General features: G+C 39.7%; 1 protein-coding gene across 5 annotated transcripts in view; it reads right to left on the reverse strand.

Annotated features, from left to right (window-relative positions):
* Positions 1-613: 613 nt before the first annotated feature.
* The window catches only part of LOC111751962 (SLAM family member 9-like), a 45,014-nt gene continuing 25,107 nt past the window's right edge, over positions 614-20,520 (reverse strand). For 4 of the 5 annotated variants that reach the window (XR_010321563.1, XR_010321560.1, XR_010321561.1 and 1 more), the window contains one exon: positions 614-20,108. Coding sequence is in view for 1 of the 5 variants with exons in the window: in XM_023554121.2 (XP_023409889.2) it covers positions 20,089-20,108 (20 nt within the window). In the remaining 4 variants the exon portion in view is untranslated. The remainder of the gene's footprint in view (positions 20,109-20,520) is intronic. The other variant, XR_010321562.1, reaches the window with a different exon arrangement.

Below are 20,520 nucleotides of genomic sequence, written 5' to 3' on the forward strand. Positions count from 1 at the left end.
GTTAAACATGGGTGGCTGTTGGATTTTGTCAAATGCTTTTTGTGAATCTATTGATACGATCATATGATATTTCTTCCTTAGTCTGCCCATATGATAAATTACATTAACTGATCTGTGAATATTGAAACAGCCTTGTATAACTGTGATAATTCCCACTTAGACATGGTGTATAATTCTTTTTTATATACTGCGGAATTCAATTAGCCAATATTTTGTTGATGAGTTTGCACTTATGTTCTTGAGAGATACTGGTCTGTAATTTTTCTTCCTAGTAATGTCTTTGCCTGGTTTTGTTATTAGGGTAATGCTGATCTTGTAGAATGAGTTGGGAAGTATTGTATCCTATTCTATTTTTTTGGAAGTGTTTGAGAAGGATTGGTGTCAAATCTTCCTTAAAAGTTTGGTTCAATTCACTGGTGAAACTTTCTGGACCTGGTGCTTCCTGTACTGGAAGGTTATTGATTGTTCACTCAATTTCTTTAATTGATATAAATATAAAAAAAAAAAAAAATAGGCCTATTTAAATAATATTTTTCTTCTTGTGTGAGTTTTAGTAGATTGCATTCTTTAAAGAATTGATCCATTTCATCTAAGTTATCAAATTTGTGGGCAAAGAGTTGCTTGTAGTATCTTTTTTTTTTTTTTACTACCCTTTTAATGTTCATGGGATCAGCTGAGATGTCCTCCTTTCTTTTATAATATTAGTGATTTGTGGGTTCTCTCTTTTTTTCCTGTGGTTTATCTATTTTGCTGATTTTTCCAAAGAACAAATTTTTTTATTTTATTGATTTTTCTCTATTCACCTTTTTCAATTTCATTGATTTCTGCTCTAATTTTTATTATTTCTTTTCTTCTGTTCACTTTGGATTTAATTTGTTCTTCTTTTTGAGTTTCCTAAGATGGAAGCGTAGATTTTTGATTTTAGATCTCTCTCTTTTTTTTTATTATTTGAACTCAATGCTGTAGGTTTTCCACTAAGTACTGCCTTCACTGCATTCCACAAAATTTTGGTAAGTCATATGTTCATTTTGTTCAAAATATTTTAAATTCCTCTTGAGATTTCTTTGGCTTACGTGTTACTTTGCAGTGTGTTGTTTAATCTCTAAATATTTTGAGATTTTTCAGCTATATTTCTGTTACTGATTTTGAGTTGAATTCTAATGTGGTCTGTGAGCACACTTTGTGTATTATCTGTTCTTTTAAATTGGTTATGGCTTACTTTATAGCCCAGAATTGTGGTCTATCTTGGTGAATGTTCCATGTGAGCTTGAGAAGAATGTGTATTTTGCTGTTGTTGGGTGAAGTACTCTCTAAAGGTCAACTAGATTCAGTTGACTGATGGTGCAATTCAGTTCCACTACATCCTTATTTCCTGCCTGCTGAATCTGTCAATTACTACTAGAATGATGTTGAAGTACCCAAGCAGAGTAGCGAATTATTCTATTTTTTCCTTACAGTTCTACTAAATTTGCATCACGTACTTTGACACTGTTTTGGGCACATACACATTAAGGATTGTTATATCTTTTTGGAGACTTGGCCCCTTACTGATTATATAATACTCTTCTTTATACCTGGTAATTTTCCTTGCTCTGAAATTAAAATGGCTATTTTAGCTTTTTTTTTGTTTAGTGTCAGCATTGTATATATTTCTCCATCTCTTTATATTTAAAGTGAGTTTCTTGTTGACAACATAGAGTCGAGTCTTGTTTTTTTTTTTTTATCTAATCTGATATGCTCTGTCTTTTAATTGATATATCTAGACCATTCATATTTAAAGTGATTATTGATATAATTATATTAATATCTACCACACTTGTTACTGTTTTCTATTTGATACCTCCTTCTTTGCTCCCCCCACCTTTTTATTGCTTTGTCTTGTTTTAACTCAGCAATTTGTGTGATTCTATTTGCATGGAGTCATATTAATTATACTTCTTTAACAAGATTTTTAATGGTTGACCTAGAGTTTGCAATATATGCTTACAATTAATCTAAGTTCGCTTTCAAATAACACTATTCCACTTCATGGTTGTTACAGGTATTTTATAACAGAGTATTCTCAATTCCTGTCTCCTGTACCTTATTAGTGATTATACTGCTATTATACATTTCACTTATCCATAAGCTATAATCATATAATAGATTGTTTCTGTTATTATTGTAAACAAATTTTTATCTGCTAGATCAGTTAAGAAAACAAAAGATTTTACCTTCGTTTACTCTGGTTTGGATGCTTTTCCTTTCTTTACATAAGTTCTGAGTTTCTGATCTATGTCATTTTCCTTCTCTTGAAGAACTTCTTTTATCATTTCTTGTAAGACAGGTCTAGTGGCATCAAATTCTTTAAATTTTTTTTCTGGAAAAAATTCTTTACTTCTTCAGTTTTGAAGGATAATTTTTCAGGGTAAGAAATTTTAGGTTGGCTTTTTTTTTTTTTTTTCTTTCAACACTAAATATTTAACTCCGCTTTCTCTTTGCCTGCGTGGTTTCTGAAGAGAAGTCTAATGTCATTTTTAACCATGCTCTTTTATAGGTAAGGTATATATTTTTCTATTTTACTTCTTTCAAGATTTTCTTTTTGTCTTTGATTTTCAGCACTTTGTCTATGTTATATGCCTACATGTAGTTTTTGGCATTTACCCGAGTTGGTGTTTTCTGAGCTTCTTGGATCTATGTTGTGATTTCCAGTGTTAGAAAATTCTCAGGAGTTATTACTTCAAATCTTTTTTTCTGGTCCTTTTTCTCCTTCTACTATTCCCATTACTCATATGTTATACCTTTTTTATTTGTCACACAGTTCTTAGATATTCTGTTGTACTAATGAGCCCATTAAAGCCATTCTTCATTTCTGTAACAGTGCTTTAGATTTTTTACATTTCCTTCTGAATATATATTAGAATTTCAGTTTTTTTTAGATAACCTATCTGTTCTTACATGTTGACTACGTTTTGCATTATAGCCCTTAGCATATTGATCATAAAAAAACAAAAACAAACAACAACAAAAAAAGCAACACTTGCTGTCAATCAGTTCTGACTCCCGGCAATCTATGTATTTCAGAGTAGAGCTGCACATGTTGTTTTCAATAGCTGTGATTGTTGAAAGTAGATTGCCAGGCCCTTCTGCTGAGGAACCTCTGGATGGGTTTGAACCGACAGTCTTTCGGTTAGTAGCCAACTGCTTAAACATTTCTATTATTGTTGTTAGATCCTGTTGAGTCAGTTCTGACTCATAGAGACCCTATGAACAACAGAACAAAACACCATGCAGTCTTGCCCCCTCCTAACAATCATTGTTATGCTTGAGCCCATCGTTGCAGACACTGTGTCAGTCCATCTTGTTGAAGGTCTTTCTTTTTTTCACTGACCTTCTATTTCACAAAGCATGATGTCCTTCTTCAGGGTCTGATCCCTCCCGATAACATGTCCAAAGTATGTGAGACCTAGTCTTGCCTTCCTTGCTTCTTAGGAACATCCTAGTTGTACTTCTTCCAAGACAGACTTGTTCATTCTTTTGGAAGTCCATGGTATATTCAAAATTCTTCTTCAACACCACAATTGAAAGACATCAATTCTTCTTTTGTCTTCCTTATTCATTGTCCAGCTTTCGCATGCATATGAGACAATTAAAGGCACCATGTCTTGGGTCAGGTGCACCTTAGTGTTCAAGGTGACATCTTTGCTTTTCAACACTATAAAGAGGTCTTTTGTAGCAGATTTGCCCAATGCAATGCATTTTTTGATTTCTTAACTGCTGCTTCCGTGGGAGTTGATTGTGGATCCTAGTAAAAGGAAATCCTTGACAACTTCAATCTTTTCTCCATTTATCATGATGTTGTTTATTAGTCCAGTTGTGAGGGGCTTTGTTTTTGTTTTATGTTGAGGTGTAATCCATGCTGAAGGCTGTGGTCTATGATATTAATCATAGATATTTTAAATTGCTGGTAAATTTCTAATATCCCTGCCATATCTGAGTCTGGTTCGGATGTTTACCCTACCACTTCAAACTTTTTAGCAGGATTTGTAAGTTTTTTGTTGAAAACTGGACATGAAACATCAGAAACAAAGAACTGAGGTTTTCTCATTTGTAAAGCTCTCTTGACATTGACGTATGGTGATGATTTGGGAGAGCATTCTATGATCCTATGATTAGGTCTCAATCTTTTAGTAAGGCTGTACCCCTGAACTGCGGTCTTCATGAGTGCTTCTCAGCTGTTTTCTCCCACCTGTTAGCTTAAATAGGAAGGCTGGAGGGTCCTGGGGTTGGATATTTCCTTTCTCCCTTGTTGAAGCCTAGAAAGGGTTGCAGTTTGACAGTTCTCTTTTCAGTGTGGAAGGCTAGATCTTTCACATCATTATGGCTCTTAAAAAACCCATGTTGCCTAGGTTCTGGTAAAGCACTTTCCCTTGAGGGCATGCCGTTGTCAAGGAAAACAGAGCAGTATTTCAAAATGTTATTTTCTCCTTCTTCCTGCCAGAAGCACAAGGGAATTTTTTTCTAAGCTTCAAAGTGAAAACATTGGGTGGGTCCTGTAGGTAAAATTCTTGGAAGTGTGGGGTCTCCCACACTTACAGGAGGTTTTATTTGTTTTGTTTTTTATCTCTCAAGCTAGTCTGTGCTCAGTCTACTGCATTTAATTACTCTTTAGGCATCCCTACCTGATAGTGGGTCCAGCAGTGGCCGTGTTGGCAGTGGTCGGCTCTGCTCCTGGTAAGCAGTGATTCTCTGTTATCAGCCTGTCTGTCTCTCTGTCGTTTGGGGCAGCCCTTTGCTTTGTGACTTCAATTCTCTGATCTAAGAAGGGTTAGTGAGTTTCAGATTTTTAGTTTTTTTCTTGTTGTGAGGATAATAACACAGTTTTCTTGTCTATCTCTGCTTCTAGGGGCCAGCCACATTCCTTGTCTCATGATCCCTTCTGACATCTTCAAAGTCAACAATAGTGCTTCAAATTCTTATCATATTTCATCACTCCGAACTTTGCTTTTGAATCTTTTTCCCACCCTTGTGTTTACACCGTATCTACCCGGACAATCCAGGATAGTGCCCCTATTTTAAGGTCAATTGACTGGCAAACTTAATTCCTTCTGCAACTTAATTCCCCTTGCCACGGAACCTAACATAGTTACAGATTTCAAGGATTAGGACATGGACTTCTTTGGGGCGGGGTGGGGGCATAATTCTGCCTACCACAATTTGAAAATCCATGTGTAGGTGATCCCCCCTGGTCCCCTCTCCTGACACTCAACACCAGCCTGAGGCCAGCCTTACTCACAAAATACACCACATATCCAGCTCTAAATGCCTTGACTGATGTGGGAGAAAGTTTACATTCCAACACTTCTTAAGAAATCCACTTAGTCAACTCTTTGTCTCCCTAAAGTTTCTCACTGCATAGGGAAATATCCTGCTATGGAGAGTGTGGCTTTGGCAGTTTTTAGGGCTCATGTGATTTCAAAGACGAATTTATCAATCTGTTGCTTCTCTTCCAGTCTGTCACACAAGTTCCGTGGCATATTCTAACCACATGAGGGGTGGTTGTCCCTAGTATCTACTGCTGTGTGTTCCACAACCATCTCTACTTTGGGGGCATAAGTCCTTTCTCTGGCCTCCGCAAACTTGCCTGATATCCTACCCCACGCTGGCTGTGCAGTCCCCAGACTCCATCTCAGCTAGAGAAATATGGTAAGGGCCCTGGACCTGGACAAGCCCTTCTGTCTCAGATTTCTTCTGCTTCCAGGAAAGACCCCAAATTCTTAGAAATACTGGCTCCCCCTGAATGCATGTGATATCTAATGTTCTCCCTTTATTTTCATGTGGGAGATCCTTAAGACTTGCTCAATTTAGTGAAATCACAAAAGACGTAACCTTGTGGCTCTAGGAAAAGTGAAAGTCTTAGATTCTCTTGTCACTCGCTCAATATTTAGCTTTGGGCAAATTGTGTTACCTCTCTGAGCCTTAGTTCTTTCATCTGTAAAATCTCCCACCTTCCTTGTAGGAGGCTGCTGGGGTGTCAGTGAGATAGTGGTTGTGAAAATGTGACCTGTAATATGCTCCACACATGCAAGGCATTGTTCCTTTCTTATGTCCCCTCCTGACCCAGAGCCCATCCCCCTCCCCCAGATCCTGGTCAATTCATCACACCAGGGTGGTGCAATGTCACCCTGGAGTGCAGGGTCACAGGGACCTCAAAGAATCTGAACATGACCTGGGAGAGCAAGGGACTCCCCAGGGACCTCAAGCAGAGAGAGACACCAGGACCAGTTACCAACTCCTGAACCCTGGCTGTGAGCCTTCCTCTGAGCAAGCCCCAGAGCCAGCCTAATGTCAGTCTCACCTGCATGGTCAGCAACTCTGAGGGCGAGAAAAATGTCACCTTAGACTTGGGGGAAGGAAGTCTGTGTCCATGGTGAGTGGTACCTGTCAGAGAGGAAGGGTATTCTTGGAATTCAGATGGCGCTGGGGTGCGAGGGGCAAGTGGCTTTTCTCTCCTTTATGTGTATTAGTACCACCTTCCACCTGGTCAACCCATACAGATGTGTGGGAGTTGTATCTATATTTTTTCTGGTTGTACATGTTTCTCCCTGCTGGTACAGGCAGTACCTTCCCACAGCTCTGCCCACCTCGAATATTTCCCCTCCCTCATCTATCATCCATTGTGTGTCCAGTATGGTCTTTTTAAAAGCAAATCTTTTTGTGTTGTTTGTCTCTATTGTCTGTGAGGTCTGACCTCCAGTGACTCGCTTCAGACTTGGGTGTCAATCCACCTCTGCCCATGTTCGAGTGGAAGTTCCCTGTACGTGTCCTGTACCACCAGTCCGTCTATGCCCCACATCCTTCACTTCCTTCTTACTCCTTTTTAATAATTCCGTACGGCCACGCACACCTTCCTGGGTCTGAGACCTTTGCAGGCACATAGGTCCCTGTGCTCAGAAGGGGCCTGCGCTGAGTTTAAAGCTCTGTTGTTTATGTCTTCAAATTTTTTATTTAATTTCAAAAATTAATAATTTTTGAACAAGGGGCTCCACGTTTTCATTTCAAACAGGACCCCACAAGTGCTGTAGATGGTTCTATCTACCCTTGGCCATCCCCTCCTTTTATTTTTATGGTGCTTTAATTTTTTTTTTTTAAGAGAAAGTTTACAAATCAAGTCAGTCTCTCATACAAAATTTCTGTACACCTTGCTATGTACTCCTAGTTGCTCTCCCCCCAATAAGACAGCACCCTGTATTCCCCGTGTCCATTCAGCCACCTTCTGCCCCCCTTCTGCCTTCTATCTCCTCTCCAGACAGGAGCTGCCACATAGTCTCATGTGTCTACTTGAGCCAAGAAGCTCACTCCTCACCAGTATCACTTTCTATCTTATACTCCAGTCCAATCCCTGTCTGAAGAGTTGACTTTGGGAATGGTTCCAGTCTTGGGCTAACAGAAGGTCTGAGGACCGTGACCTCCGGGGTCCTTCTATTCTCAGTCAGACCGTTAAGTCTGGCCTTTTTATGAGAATTTGAGGTCTGCATCCCACTGTTCTCCTGCTCCATCAGGGATTCCCTGTTGTGTTTCCTGTCAGGGCAATCATCAGTTGTAGCTGGGTATCATTTAGTTCTTCTGGTCTCAGGCTGATGTAGTCTCTGATTTACGTGGCTCTGTCTATCTCTTGGGCTTATAATTACCTTGTATCTTTGGTGTTCTTCATTCTCCTTTGCTCCAGGTGGGTTGAGACCAATTGATCCATCTTAGATGGGCACTTGGTAGCATTTAAGACTCCAGATGCCACTCACCAAAGTGGGATGTAGAATGTTTTCTTAATAGCTTTTATTATGCCAAATGACCTAGTTGTCCCCTGAAACCATGATCCTTTGACCCCCACCCCTGCTACTCTAACCTTCAAAGCATTCAGTTTTTTTCGGGAAACTGCTTTTGATTTAGTCCAGTTGTGCTGACCTCTTCTGTATTGTGTGTTATCTTTCCCTTCACCTAAAATAGTTCTTGTCTACTGACTAATTAGTGAATACCTCTCTCCCTCCCTCCCCACCCTGGTAACCATCAAAGAATATTTTCTTCTGTGTTTAAACTATTTCTTGAGTTCTTATAATAGTGCTCTTGTACAGTATTTGCCCTTTTCCAACTGTCTAATTTCACTCAGTGTGATGCCTTCCATCAATTTTCCTTTTGCTTTAGCTGCTTGATGTTCGAGAGCAAGTTTCAGAGTCTCCTCTGACATCCATCTTGGTCTTTTCTTTCTTTCCTGCCCTTTCAATGACCTCTTGCTTTCTTCATGTATGATGTCCTTGATGTCACTCCACAACTCGTCTGTTCTTCAGTCATTAGTGTTCAATGCATCAAATCCATTCTTCAAATGAAGTAAAATCTATCCTTCAGATGAAGTAAAAGAACTGAACAGAAGATTTCAAAGGGCCTCTCGAGAAGACAAAGTAAAGAAGTATAATGACATGTGCAAAGAGCTGGAGATGGAAAACCAAAAGGGAAGAATATGCTTGATGTTTCTCAAGCTGAAAGAACTGAAGAAAAAATTCCAGCCTCAAGTTGCAATAGTGAAGGATTCTATGGGGAAAATATTAAAGGACCCAGGAAGCATCAAAAGAAGATGGAAGAAATACACAGACTCATTATACAAAAAAGAATTACTTGATGTTCAACCATTTCAAGAGGTAGCATATGATCAGGAACGGATGGTACTGAAGGAAGAAGTCCAAGCTACCCTGAAGGCATTGGCGAAAAGCAAGGCTCCAGGAATTGATGGAATATCAATTGACATGTTTCAACAAACAGATACAGCGCTGGAGGTGCTCAATCGTCTATGCCAAGAAATATGGAAGACAGCTTCCTGGCCAACTGACTGGAAGAGATCCATATTTATGCCTATTCCCAAGAAAGGTGATCCAACCGAATGTGGAAATTATAGAACAATATCATTAATATCACACGCAAGCAAAATTTTGCTGAAGATCATTCAAAAATGGCTGTACCTGTATTGACAGGGAACTGCCAGAAATTCAGGCCGGTTTCAGAAGAGGACGTGGAACCAGGGATATCATTGCTGATGTCAGATGGATCCTGGCTGAAAGCAGAAAATACCAGAAGGATGTTTACCTGTGTTTTATTGACTATGCAAAGGCATTTGATTTTGTGGATCGTAACAAATTATGGATAACACTGCTACAAATGGGAATTCCGGACACTTAATTGTGCTCATGAGGAACCTTTACATAGATCGAGAGGCAGTTGTTTGGGCAGAACAAGGGGATAGTAACTGGTTTAAAGTCAGGAAAGGTGTGTGTCAGGGTTGTATTCTTTCACCACACCTATTCAATCTGTATGCTCAGCAAGTAATCCAAGAAACTGGACTATGTGAAGAAGAACAGGGCATCAGGATTGGAGGAAGACTCATTAACAACCTGTGTTATGCAGATGACACAACCTTGCTTGCTGAAAGTGAAGAGGACTTGAAGCACTTACTCATGAAGATCAAAGACCACAGCCTTCAGTATGGATTGCACCTCAACATAAAACAAAACAAAACAAAACAAAAATCCTTACGGCTGGACCAGCGAGCAACATCATGATAAATAGAGAAGAGATTGAAGTTGTCAGGGATTTCATTTTACTTGGATCCACAATCAACAGCCATGGAAGCAGCAGTCAAGAAATCAAAAGATGCATTGCATTGGGCAAATCTGCTGCAAAGGACCCTTTAAAGTGTTCAAAAGCAAAGATGTCACCTTGAAGATTAAGGTGAGCCTGACCCAAGCCATGGTATTTTCAATCACATCATATGCATTTGAAAGCTGGACAATGAATAAGGAAGAGTGAAGAAGAATTGATGCCTTTGAATTGTGGTGTTGATGAAGAATATTGAATATACCATGGACTGCCAAAAGAACAAACAAATTTGTCTCAGAAGAAGTACACCAGAATGCTCCTTAGAAGCAAGGATGGCGACACTGCATCTTACATACTTTGGACATGTTGTCAGGAGGGATCAGTCTCTGGAGAAGGACATGATGTTTGACAAAGTACAGGGTCAGTGGAAAAGAGGAAGACCCACAACGAGGTGTATTTACACAGTGGCTGCAACAATGAGCTCAAGCATAACAACGATTGTAAGGATGGTGCAGGACTGGGCAGTGTTTCGTTCTGTTGTGCATAGGGTCACTATGAGTCGGAACCTACTTGACAGCACCTAACAACAACAGCAACAACAACAACACCTTCCAGATTCCTCCATGTTATGAAATGCTTTGCGAATTTATCGTTGTTCTTTATGTGTAGTATTCGATTGTGTGAATATACCATAATTTATTTATCCATTCATCCGTTGATGGGCACCTTGGTTGCTTCCATCTTTTTGCTATTGTAAACAGGGCTGCAATGAACATGGGTGTGCATATATCTGTTCGTGTAAAGGCTCTTATTCCTCTAAGGAGTGGATTGCTGGATCGTATGGTATTTCTATTTCTAGCTTTTTAAGGAAGTGCCAAATTGATATCCAAAGTGGTTGTACCATTTTACATTCCCACCAGCAGCGTGTAAGGGCTCTAGTCTCTCCACAGCCTCTCCAACATTTATTATTTTGTGTTTTTTGGTTTAATGCCAGCCTTGTTGGAGTGAGATGGAATCTGATTGTAGGTTTGATTTGCATTTCTCTAATGGCTAATGATAGTGAGCATTTTCTCATGTATCTGTTAGCTGCCTGAAAGTCTTCTTTGGTGAAGTACCTGTTCATATCATTTACTCATTTTTTAATTGGGTTATTCTTTTCTTGTTGAGTTTTTGCAGTATCATGTAGATTTTAGAGGTCAGAAGCTGATCAGAAATGTCATAGCTAAGAACTTTTTCCCAATTTGTATGCAAGCTTTTTACTCTTTTGGTGAAGTCTTTGGATGAGCATAGGTGTTTGAGTTTTAGGAGCTCCTGGTTATCTAGTTTCTCTTCTGGTGCTTGTGCATTGTTAGTAATGTTTTGTGTTCTGTTTATGCCATGTACTGGGCTTCTAGCATTGTCCCTATTTTTTCTTCCATGATCTTTATTGTTTTAGATTTTATGTTTAGGTCTTTGATCCATTTTGAGTTTGTTTTTTGTGTGGTGTGAGGTATGGGTCTTACTTCATTTTTTTGCAGATGGATATCCAGTTGTGACAGCACCGTTTGTTAAAAAGAGACCATCTTTTCCCCATTTAACTGACTTTGGCCCTTTTTCAAATATCAGCTGCTAGCTCATATGTGAATGGATTTATGTCTGGATTCTCAACTCGGTTCCATTGCTCCACAAATCTGTTGTACCAGTACCAGGCTGTTTTTGACAACTGTGGCAGTATAATATATTCTAAAAGGTAATCTGAGGCCTCCCACTTTGTTCTTCTTTTTCGGTAATGCTGTAATTATCTGGGGCCTCTTTCCCTTCCATATGAAGGTGATGATTTGCTTCTCCATTGCATTAAAAAATGTTGGAATTTGGATCAGAATTGCATTGTATCTATAGATTGTTTTGGGTAGAGTAGACATTTTTACAATGTTGAGTCTTCCTATCCATGATCAAGGTATGTTTCTCCACTTATGTAGGTCTCTTTTGGTTTCTTGCAGTGGTGTCTTGCAGTTTTCTTTGTACAGGTCTTTTATGTCTCTGGTTAGGTTTATTCCTAAGTATTTTATCTTCTTGGAGGCTACTGTAAATGGCATTGAATTCGTGATTTCCTCTTTGACGTTTTCTTTGTAGGTGTAGAGGAATCCAGCTGATTTTTGTATGTTTATCTTGTATCCTGATACTCTGCTGAACTCTTCTATTAGTTTCAGTAGTTTTCTTGAGGATTCTTTAGGGTTTTCTGTGATGAGATCATATCATCGGCAAATAGAGATCCTTTTACTTCTTCCTTACCGTTCTGGATGCCCTTTATTTCTTTGTCTAGCCTAATTGCTCTGGCTAGGACCTCCAGCACAATGTTGAATAAGAGGGGTGATAAAGGGCATCCTTGTCTGGTTCCCGTTCTCAAGGGAAATGCTTTCAGGCTCTCTCCATTTAGGATAATGTTGACTGTTGGCTTTGTATAAATGCTCTTTATTATTTTGAGGAATTTCCCTTCTACTCCTATTTTGCGGAAAGTTTTTATCATGAATGGGTGTTGAACTTTGTCAAATGCCTTTTCTGCATCAATTGATAAGATTATTTGGTTCTTGTCTTTTGTTTTCTTTATATGATGGATTGCATTGATTGTTTTTCTAATGTTGAGCCATCCCTGCATACCTGGTATGAATCCCACTTGGTCATAGTGAAGCATTTTTTTGATCTGTTGTTGAAATCTGTTGGCTAGAATTTTATCGAGAATTTTTGCATCTACCTTCATGAGGGATATAAGGGATATAGGTCTGTAGTTTTGGTTCTTTGTGGTGTCTTTACCTGGTTTTGGTATCAGGGATACACTGGCTTCATAGAATGAGTTAGGTAGTATTCCATCCTTTTCTAAGCTCTGAAATACCTTTAGTAGTAGTGGTGTTAACTCTTCTCTGAAAGTTTGGTAGAACTCCTCAGTGAAGCAGTCAGGCCAGGAATTTTTTTTTTTTTTGGAGTTTTTAATTACCTTTTCAATCTCTTCTTTTGTTGTGGGTTTATTTAGTTGTTCTACCTCTGTTTGTGTTAGTTTAGGTAGGTAGTGTTCCTAGAAATTCAACCATTTCTTCTGGTTTTCAAACTTGTTAGAGTACAGTTTCTCACAGTAATCTGATAGTATTCCTTTAATTTCAGTTGGGTGTGCTGTAATATCGCCCATCTCATTTCTTATTTGGGTTATTTGCTTCCTCTCCTGTTTTTCTTTTGTCAGTTAGCCAATGGTTTATCGATTTTGTTAATTTTTTCAAAGAACCTTTTGGTCTTGTTAACTCTTTCAATTGTTTTTCTATTCTCTATTTCATTTTATTCTGCTCTAATTTTTATGGTTTGCTTTCTTCTGGTGCCTAAGGGTTTCTTTTGTTGCTCTCTACTTATTCAAGTTGTAGTGATAATTCTTTGGTTTTGGCCCTTTCTTCTTTTTGGATGTGTGCATTTATTGCTATAAACCAAGCACTGCTTTAGTTGTGCCTCAAAGGTTCTGATAGGAAGTATTTTCATTCTCATTGGATTCTATGAATTTCTCTATTCCATCCATAATCCAATCGTTTTTGAGCACAGTGTTGTTTAGTTTCCAAATGTTTGATTTTTTCTCCCTGCTTTTTCTGTTGATTTCTACTTTTATGGCTTTACTGTCAGAGATCTTGCTTTGTAATATTTCAATGTTTTGTGTTCTGTTAAGGCTTGCTTTATGAGCTAATATGGGGTCTATTCTAGAGAATGTTCCATATGTGTTGGAAAAGAAAGTATATTTGGCTGCTGTTGAGTGGAATGTTCTGTCTATGTCCATGAGGTCAAGTTGGTTGATTGTGGCATTTAGATCTTCCATGTCTTTATTGAGCTTCTTTCTGCATGTCCTGTCCTTCACTGAAAGTGGCGTGTTGAAGTCTTCTGCTATTATTGTGGAGCTGTCTATCTCACTTTTCAGTGCTGTTAGAGTTTGTTTTATGTATCTTGAAGCCCTGTCATTGGATGCATAAATATTTAATATGGTTGTATCCCCCTGGTATATTGTCCTTTTAAGCAGTGTATAGTGTCTTTCCTTATCCTTTGTGGTGGTTTTAACTTTAAAGTCTATTTTGTCAGAAATTAATATTGACACTCCTGCTCTTTTTTGATTGTTGTTTGCTTGATATATTTTTTCCATCCTTTGAGTTTTAGTTTATTTGTGTCTTTAAGTCTAAGGAGTGTCTCTTGTAGGCAGCGTATAGATGGTGATCATGTTTTTTTTTTAATCCATTCTGCCACTCTGCCTCTTTATTGGTGCATTTAGTCCATTTACATTCAGTGGAATATTGATAGGTATGAGTTTATTGCTGTTATTTTGATGTCTTTTTTTTGTGCTGTTGACAGTTTCTTTTTCCCACTTAATTTTTTGTGCTGAGTAGTTTATCTTTATATATTGTCTTTTCCTCTTATTTGTTATTGTCAGTTTTGTTTTTGCTGAGTCTTTCTGTTTTTCCTGTATTTTATTTTGATGTGTAGAAGTCATTCTCATTTGTGGCTACCTTAATATTTACCCTTATTTTTCTAAGTTTAAACCGAACTTTGATTTCTTTATATTGCCTTGACTTCCTCTTCATGTGAAAGATCTATGACTACATTTTTTAAGTCCCTCTTTATTGTTTTAAGATTGTCATTTTTGAAGAATGACATTGCTGTTTCCCTGTTTTGAGCATTTTTTAAAATCTTGATTTGTTTTTGTGATTTCCCTATCTGGGTTGATATCTGGTTGCTCTGTCCTGTTTTCTAGTGTTGGGCTGGTGTCTGATATTATTGATTTTGTAACTGGAAAATTCCCTTTAGTATTTCTTGTAGCTTTGGTTTGGTTTTTACGAATTCCCTAAACTTCTGTTTGTCTGGAAATGTCCTAATTTCTCCTTCATATTTGAGACAGTTTTGCTGGATATATGATTCTTGGCTAGCAATTTTTTTTTACTCCAGTGCTTTATTTAAGTCATCCCTTTGCCTTCTTGCCTGCATGGTTTCTGCCGAGTAGTCCGATCTTATTCTTATTGAGTCTCCTTTGTAGGTGACTTTTCGTTTATCCCTAGCTGCTCTTAAAATTCTTTCTTCATCTTTAGTTTTGGCAAGTTTGATTATAATAAGTCTTTGGTGACTTCCTTTTGAGATCTACTTTATGTGGTGTTTGATGAGCATCTTGGATAGATATCTTTTCATTTTTCACAATATCAGGGAAGTTTTCTGTCAACTAATCTTCAACAATTCTCTCTGTATTTCCTGTTATCCCTCCCTGTTCTGGTACTCCAATCACTCACAGGTTATTTCTCTTGATAGAGTCCTACATGATTCTTAGGTTTTCTTCATTTTTTAAATTCTTTTATCGGATTTTTCCTCAAATATATTGGTACCAAGTGTTTTATTTTCAAGCTTACTAATTCTGCCTTCCATTTTCTCAATTGTGCTCCTCTGATTTTCTACTGAGTAGTCTAATTCTAATTCTGTAATTTTATTGTTAATCTTCTGAATTTCTGATTGCTGTCCCTATGGATTCTTGCAGCCTATTAAATTTTTTATTATGTTCTTGGATAACCTTTCAATTTCTTCAACTGCTTTATCTGTGTGTTCCTTGGCTCGTTCTGTGTTTGCCTGATCTCTTTCCTGACCTCTTAAAGAGTTCTGTATATTAATCTTTTGTATTCTACATCTGGTAATTCCAGGAATACGTCTACATCTGGAAGAGTCCTTGATTCTTTGTTTTGAGAGCTTGTTTAAGTGATCGTGGTGTGCTCTTTATGTGATTTGATATTGACTGTTGTCTCAGAGCCATCTATAAGTTATTGTATTAATTTATTTTATGTTTGCTTACTGTATCCTAGCTTCTTGCATTGTTTTGTTTTGATATGCCCAAATAGGCTGCTTGAGTGAGCTAGCTTGATTATTTGCACCTTTGAAGCTTTGATATCCTGTCACCAGATGGCTAGAGCTCTTACCAGGTATATGAGCCTAGGATTCCATTCACTTTTCTTGTATGGATTCAGCTCAGGTGTCCAGATAGTTGGTCATCAAGTGTGTGGTACAGGCTCTGTCCTACAGTCTTATAGGGGCTGGGGTGATTGGTGTAGGCACAGGTATCTGGGTGCAGCAGGGGGTCATGCTGTGAACAAGGCAGGGGGCTGACAACCATCTCCCAAGTGTCTGTGAGGAAAGTGCATCCCTGTTCCCTATAGCGCACAGGCGGGTGGGTTCTGCAGTCAGACCATGGGCAGGAAAGGCCACTTATCATTAGACCCCTTTCACAGGTAGCTAGGTGATGTGGGTGGAGCCACCAGTCCTCAGGCCCCTGATGTGTGTTGGTGAGGACCCTGTATAATAGGCAAAGCAGTGTCAAGCATCAAAAACCTACCTCTCCACTGCACAGCTGAAACAGCTGAAGTCAGATCTCAAGCACATACACCATGGAAGTCTGCTAATCATGGGCATAATCTCCTGAAATGGGCCCACACAGGTCCATGCAGGGGTGAAAGGTATTCAAAGTCCGTGGACTTTTTGTGTCTGGAGGGGAATTGCTTCTGTCCTGAACTCCCCAGCTTAGTGGACCTGGCAGATTATCTTTTCTCTCAATTGTTAATTTATTCCTTCTCAAAGGCTGTGAGAATGGCTTAGGTCAAGCAGCAGGACCTATCTCAGGCTCAGGGAAATAGACAGCCACTGAAGCCAGCTTGGACCCGGTGCACGGTAATATAAAGGCAAGTATTAGCTTTTGCTGAGAGTGCTGCTCTTTTCTAGTTTTGGAGGTGTGAATAGACTGTGTGGCTTGCTGTCTCTCCCTGAGGACACTGCATCCCGAATGCTACCGCCAGCCCTGGTGTAGTTGTTCCAGGGAATTGTGCCTTAGGGTCACCGGTTCCCGCTTGAGTCAGGTCTAGCAACTCCTTGCCGCTTCTGAACCATCTCTCCCTCCCCCTGCCACTCGGTCGGATTTCCCAGCTTTGCCTTTGATGTTCAGGGCCCCTAGCTTGTCATATATATAATCTTTTCACTTGTTGTTTCAGGTCTTTGTTGTAAGAGGGATCGTCGGAAGCATCTGACTATTCTACCATCTTTGCCTCGCCTCTCTGGCCATCCCCTCCTTTAAGAAGCCATCCATGCTCACGCCACACTTGGCATCTCTCCGGGCCTCCTTTTATCACAGAATATTGTGAGCTGATTTGGAAGGAAATGTTTATGTGTTTATCTACTTTGTAGACCGAAATGTTTTGATGTCAAGAGCTACGTCTTGTTCTCCTTTGTATCTCAGCTTTTGGCCAAAGTGTGCTTGGAATCAGTATTTCATTGAATTAATGAATTAACTGGTATCCAACGTGCATTGTTGCCCTTTCTAACCCACCTCTTCACCTGCTTCTAGAAGGATCTGATGGTGTTACAACATCTCTTAAAACCCTCAGTTGCCCTTCTCCATCCTGGAGTCTCAGATGAAGTTCAACAATTAGCATGACTCACAACACAATCTGGGACCAGGCTCCTGCCTCCCTGTAATCATCCAAGCCTGGTACTCCTCCCTGTCCTGTTCTACTCCTGCCTACTGCAACCAGGCTGCTGGCCATGCCCAGAGGGCTGGCATTTTGACGTAGCCATTTTCTGAACATGGTGCTCCTCCTTCCTGGAATGTCTCACCCACCCTCAGTGTCTGGAAAATTTCTACCTCTCCCTCAAGACTCAGCTTATGTATCACCTTCTCTGGCAAGCCCTCCGCGAAGACCTATGTATAAGGTAAAAACCTTTATTACAGCTGCGATCCCTTTGTCCTGCAGTGAGATGAGCTACTCCAGGGCACAGAGCACACCTTTTTCCTGTCAGCATCCCTGGCACCCAGATAGAGCTCGGTAACTGAGTGAATGAGTGGGCCTGCCATGACTTTCCCTCCTTTAATTTCTGAACCAGCCCCCTCCAGATTTCTCCACTTGCTCTTTTTCTAAATCCTCTTGGGAATGGGTATCTCAAATTCTCTCTTGCTTTATCTTTATTCACTCTCTCGTGAAGGAAACTGGACTAGATGAGGCTAGCTCCCTGGGAGTCATCCTTGGCGCCTTTGTGACTGTGCTGATGGCCCTGGGAACTGGAGTGTTCCTCTGGAAGACACGTGGGATGCTGATTTGGGGGTTGATGGAAACAGCACGAATGGGTAGAAGCCTACAAAAGGACTGGCCCAAGGCTTCTTTTTTTTACCTTCTGTAGGGCTTTCTGTGTATAGCGGGCTATGTGTGTGTGTGTTTGGGGGACTGCGTAGTGTATATTATACAGCTGGGCAAGAGCCCTCCTACTTGCCATTTGTACTAACTTGGACCTAAGCCTTAGCCTCACCTATGGGGCCCAAACCCTCCTTTCTGTAGAGTGGGAAGAGGAACTCGTGTTATCCAGGCCTTTCTTGCCTTCTGTTTCCCAGGGAATGACTCCAGGGGCCAAAATTAGGGGGTTTCCTCTTAGTTAAATAGCCCCTGCCCTACGTTAATAAGGCCATGCCAGTATGGGGTGTGTCTGAAACCTAAGTACTTCTGAGTGATATAAAGAGCAGCATAGACACAGAGACAAGCAGGCACAAGTGGGGAAGAAAGATGGTACATGAAGATCAACAAGAAACTGAGAAATAGAAGCTGAAAGAGACAAAGATCTTTCCTGGCAGCTGACAGACTGAGAGATCCATCCCCTATAGCTGATGCCCTGAGTTCAGCCTTCTAGTCTTCTCAACTGTGAAAAAATACATTTCTCTTCTTTAAAGCCACCTACTTGTGGTATGGAAACCCTGGTGCTGTAGTGGTTAATTGCTATGGCTGCTAACCAAAAGGTTGGTAGTTCAAGTCCACTAGGCATTCCTTGGAAACTCTATGGGACAGTTCTATGCTGTCCTATAGGGTCGCTAAGAGTTGGAATTGACTTGATGGCAATGGGTTTTACTTGTGGTATTTCTGTTATAACAGCACTAGGAAACTAGAACAATGAGCATGTCTTATCTCTCCTTGAACCCCAATTCCTCTTCCCCATCCTCATCCACAATAGATTACTTTGCCTTTTATTAAGTGACAATATAGAACTAATCAGAAGAACTTCCACAAACTCCATCACCAGACCTACCCGCTGCCCTGCTTCTGAACACATACCTTCTGCCTTTGTCCTTATGATTTTGGATGATCTTGGCTCCTGTAGGTCTGGTGCTCCTCTTGGGCACCAGATTCCATCTCTTGCCTGTGCAGTGTCATCACTCCACAAGTTCTTCCCTGTATTAGCTTTTGAAAAAATCTACAGATTATTTTTATCAGTACACAAGCATACTGTAATTTTCCTCATTGAAAGAATCTTATAAACTCGACTCCCCGCTAGTACTCTCCCATTTTTCTCTCCAATTTATAGCAAAATTCTCTGAAAGAAATTCTCTATATTTCTTCCTACTAATTCCCTCCCTTTTTCTCTGGAGTTCTCTCTAATCATGCATTTCCCCAGAACTCCATGGACATTGCTCTTGTTAAAGTCCCCTGAGAAGCCCGTGATGCTAAATCCAGTAGTCAATTCTCAGGCCTCGTCTTCCTTAACTTCTCAACAGCAATTGACACATGGGTCACTTCTTCCATGAAACCCTGTCTTCACCTCACATCTGCACTTGCAGTTCTTTTCCTCCTACTCACTGGGTGCTCCTGAGTTTCCTTTACTGGTTTCTTTCTCATCTCTCCCACTTCTACACCCCAGAGTTCAGTTTTCAGACTTCCCTTCTTCAGTGTCTCTGATGTTGTAATAGGAAGAACAATGGCCCCCAAAGATGTCCACATCCTGATTTCTGAATCCTGCAAATATGTTGCCTTACTTGGCAGAAGGGACTTTGCAGACATGATTAAGGTTAAGGACCTTAGATGGGAGATTATCTTGGCTTATACAGATGGGCCCAGTCTAATCACAAGAGTTCTTAAAGGTAAAGGAAGAAAAGCAAAAGAGTGGGCCAGAGATTTGTTGTGAGAAGGACTGGACCTGCTATTCCTGGCTTTGAAGATGGAGGAAGAGTGGGCCATGAGCAAAGGAATGAGGCAGCCACTAAAAGGTGGAATAGCCCTCAGTTTACAGTCAACAAGAAAACCAAGACCTCTGTTCTGCAACTGCATGGAACTGGATTCGGTCAACTATCAGAATGATCAGGAAATAGATTCTCCCCTAGAGTTTCCAGAAAGGAATGCAACTTGCTGAAACCTTGTTTTAAACCACACTGACCCTGTTGCTATTTTTTTGAACATACCAATCATGCTCCTTCTGCCTTAGGGGCTTTGCTTCTGCCTGAAATTCTTTTCCTTCAGGAATCTTCATGTCTCATTTCCTCACCTTCTTCTGGTCTTTGTGCAAATGTTATATTTTTAGTGAGATTTATTCCAGCTCCCTATTTAAAACTGCAACATCGTCCTGGCATTCTCATTACTCTTCCTGGCTCTTTTTGTCCATAGCACTTATCACAGGGATGTGAAGATGCATTTAGTCTGGGCTGTTGAATCCTGTGGGAAAATAAGACCTCAGAGTAAGCTGAAAATCCTGATGTGTAGATACCGTTATTATTCCTAGGAAACTGCAAAGATAGTAAAAATAATGAACTTGCCCAAGATCACAAAGCTAAAAAATGACTGAACTAAGATTCAGACCTTGGAAGTTGAACCATTGCAGTATACAGGTTGAATAATTTAAGATCTATCCACATAATGGAATAATATTTAGATAATAAAAAGAATAAGGTACACCTTTACATATTTAAATAGGAAGGCGTTCATGGAATATTAAGTGTGTTATGTAACAGTATGTGTAGTATTATCCTGGTTTTATAAAATATATACACATACGTCGATGTGGTCTAAAAAGTTTAGAAAGTCTAAGTTGGTAAGCCAAACAGTTAACAGCAGTTTTCTTCAGGGT

This window comes from Loxodonta africana, chromosome 3 (assembly GCF_030014295.1).
Source record: "Loxodonta africana isolate mLoxAfr1 chromosome 3, mLoxAfr1.hap2, whole genome shotgun sequence".
In the NCBI taxonomy this organism is placed as follows: Eukaryota; Metazoa; Chordata; class Mammalia; order Proboscidea; family Elephantidae; genus Loxodonta; species Loxodonta africana.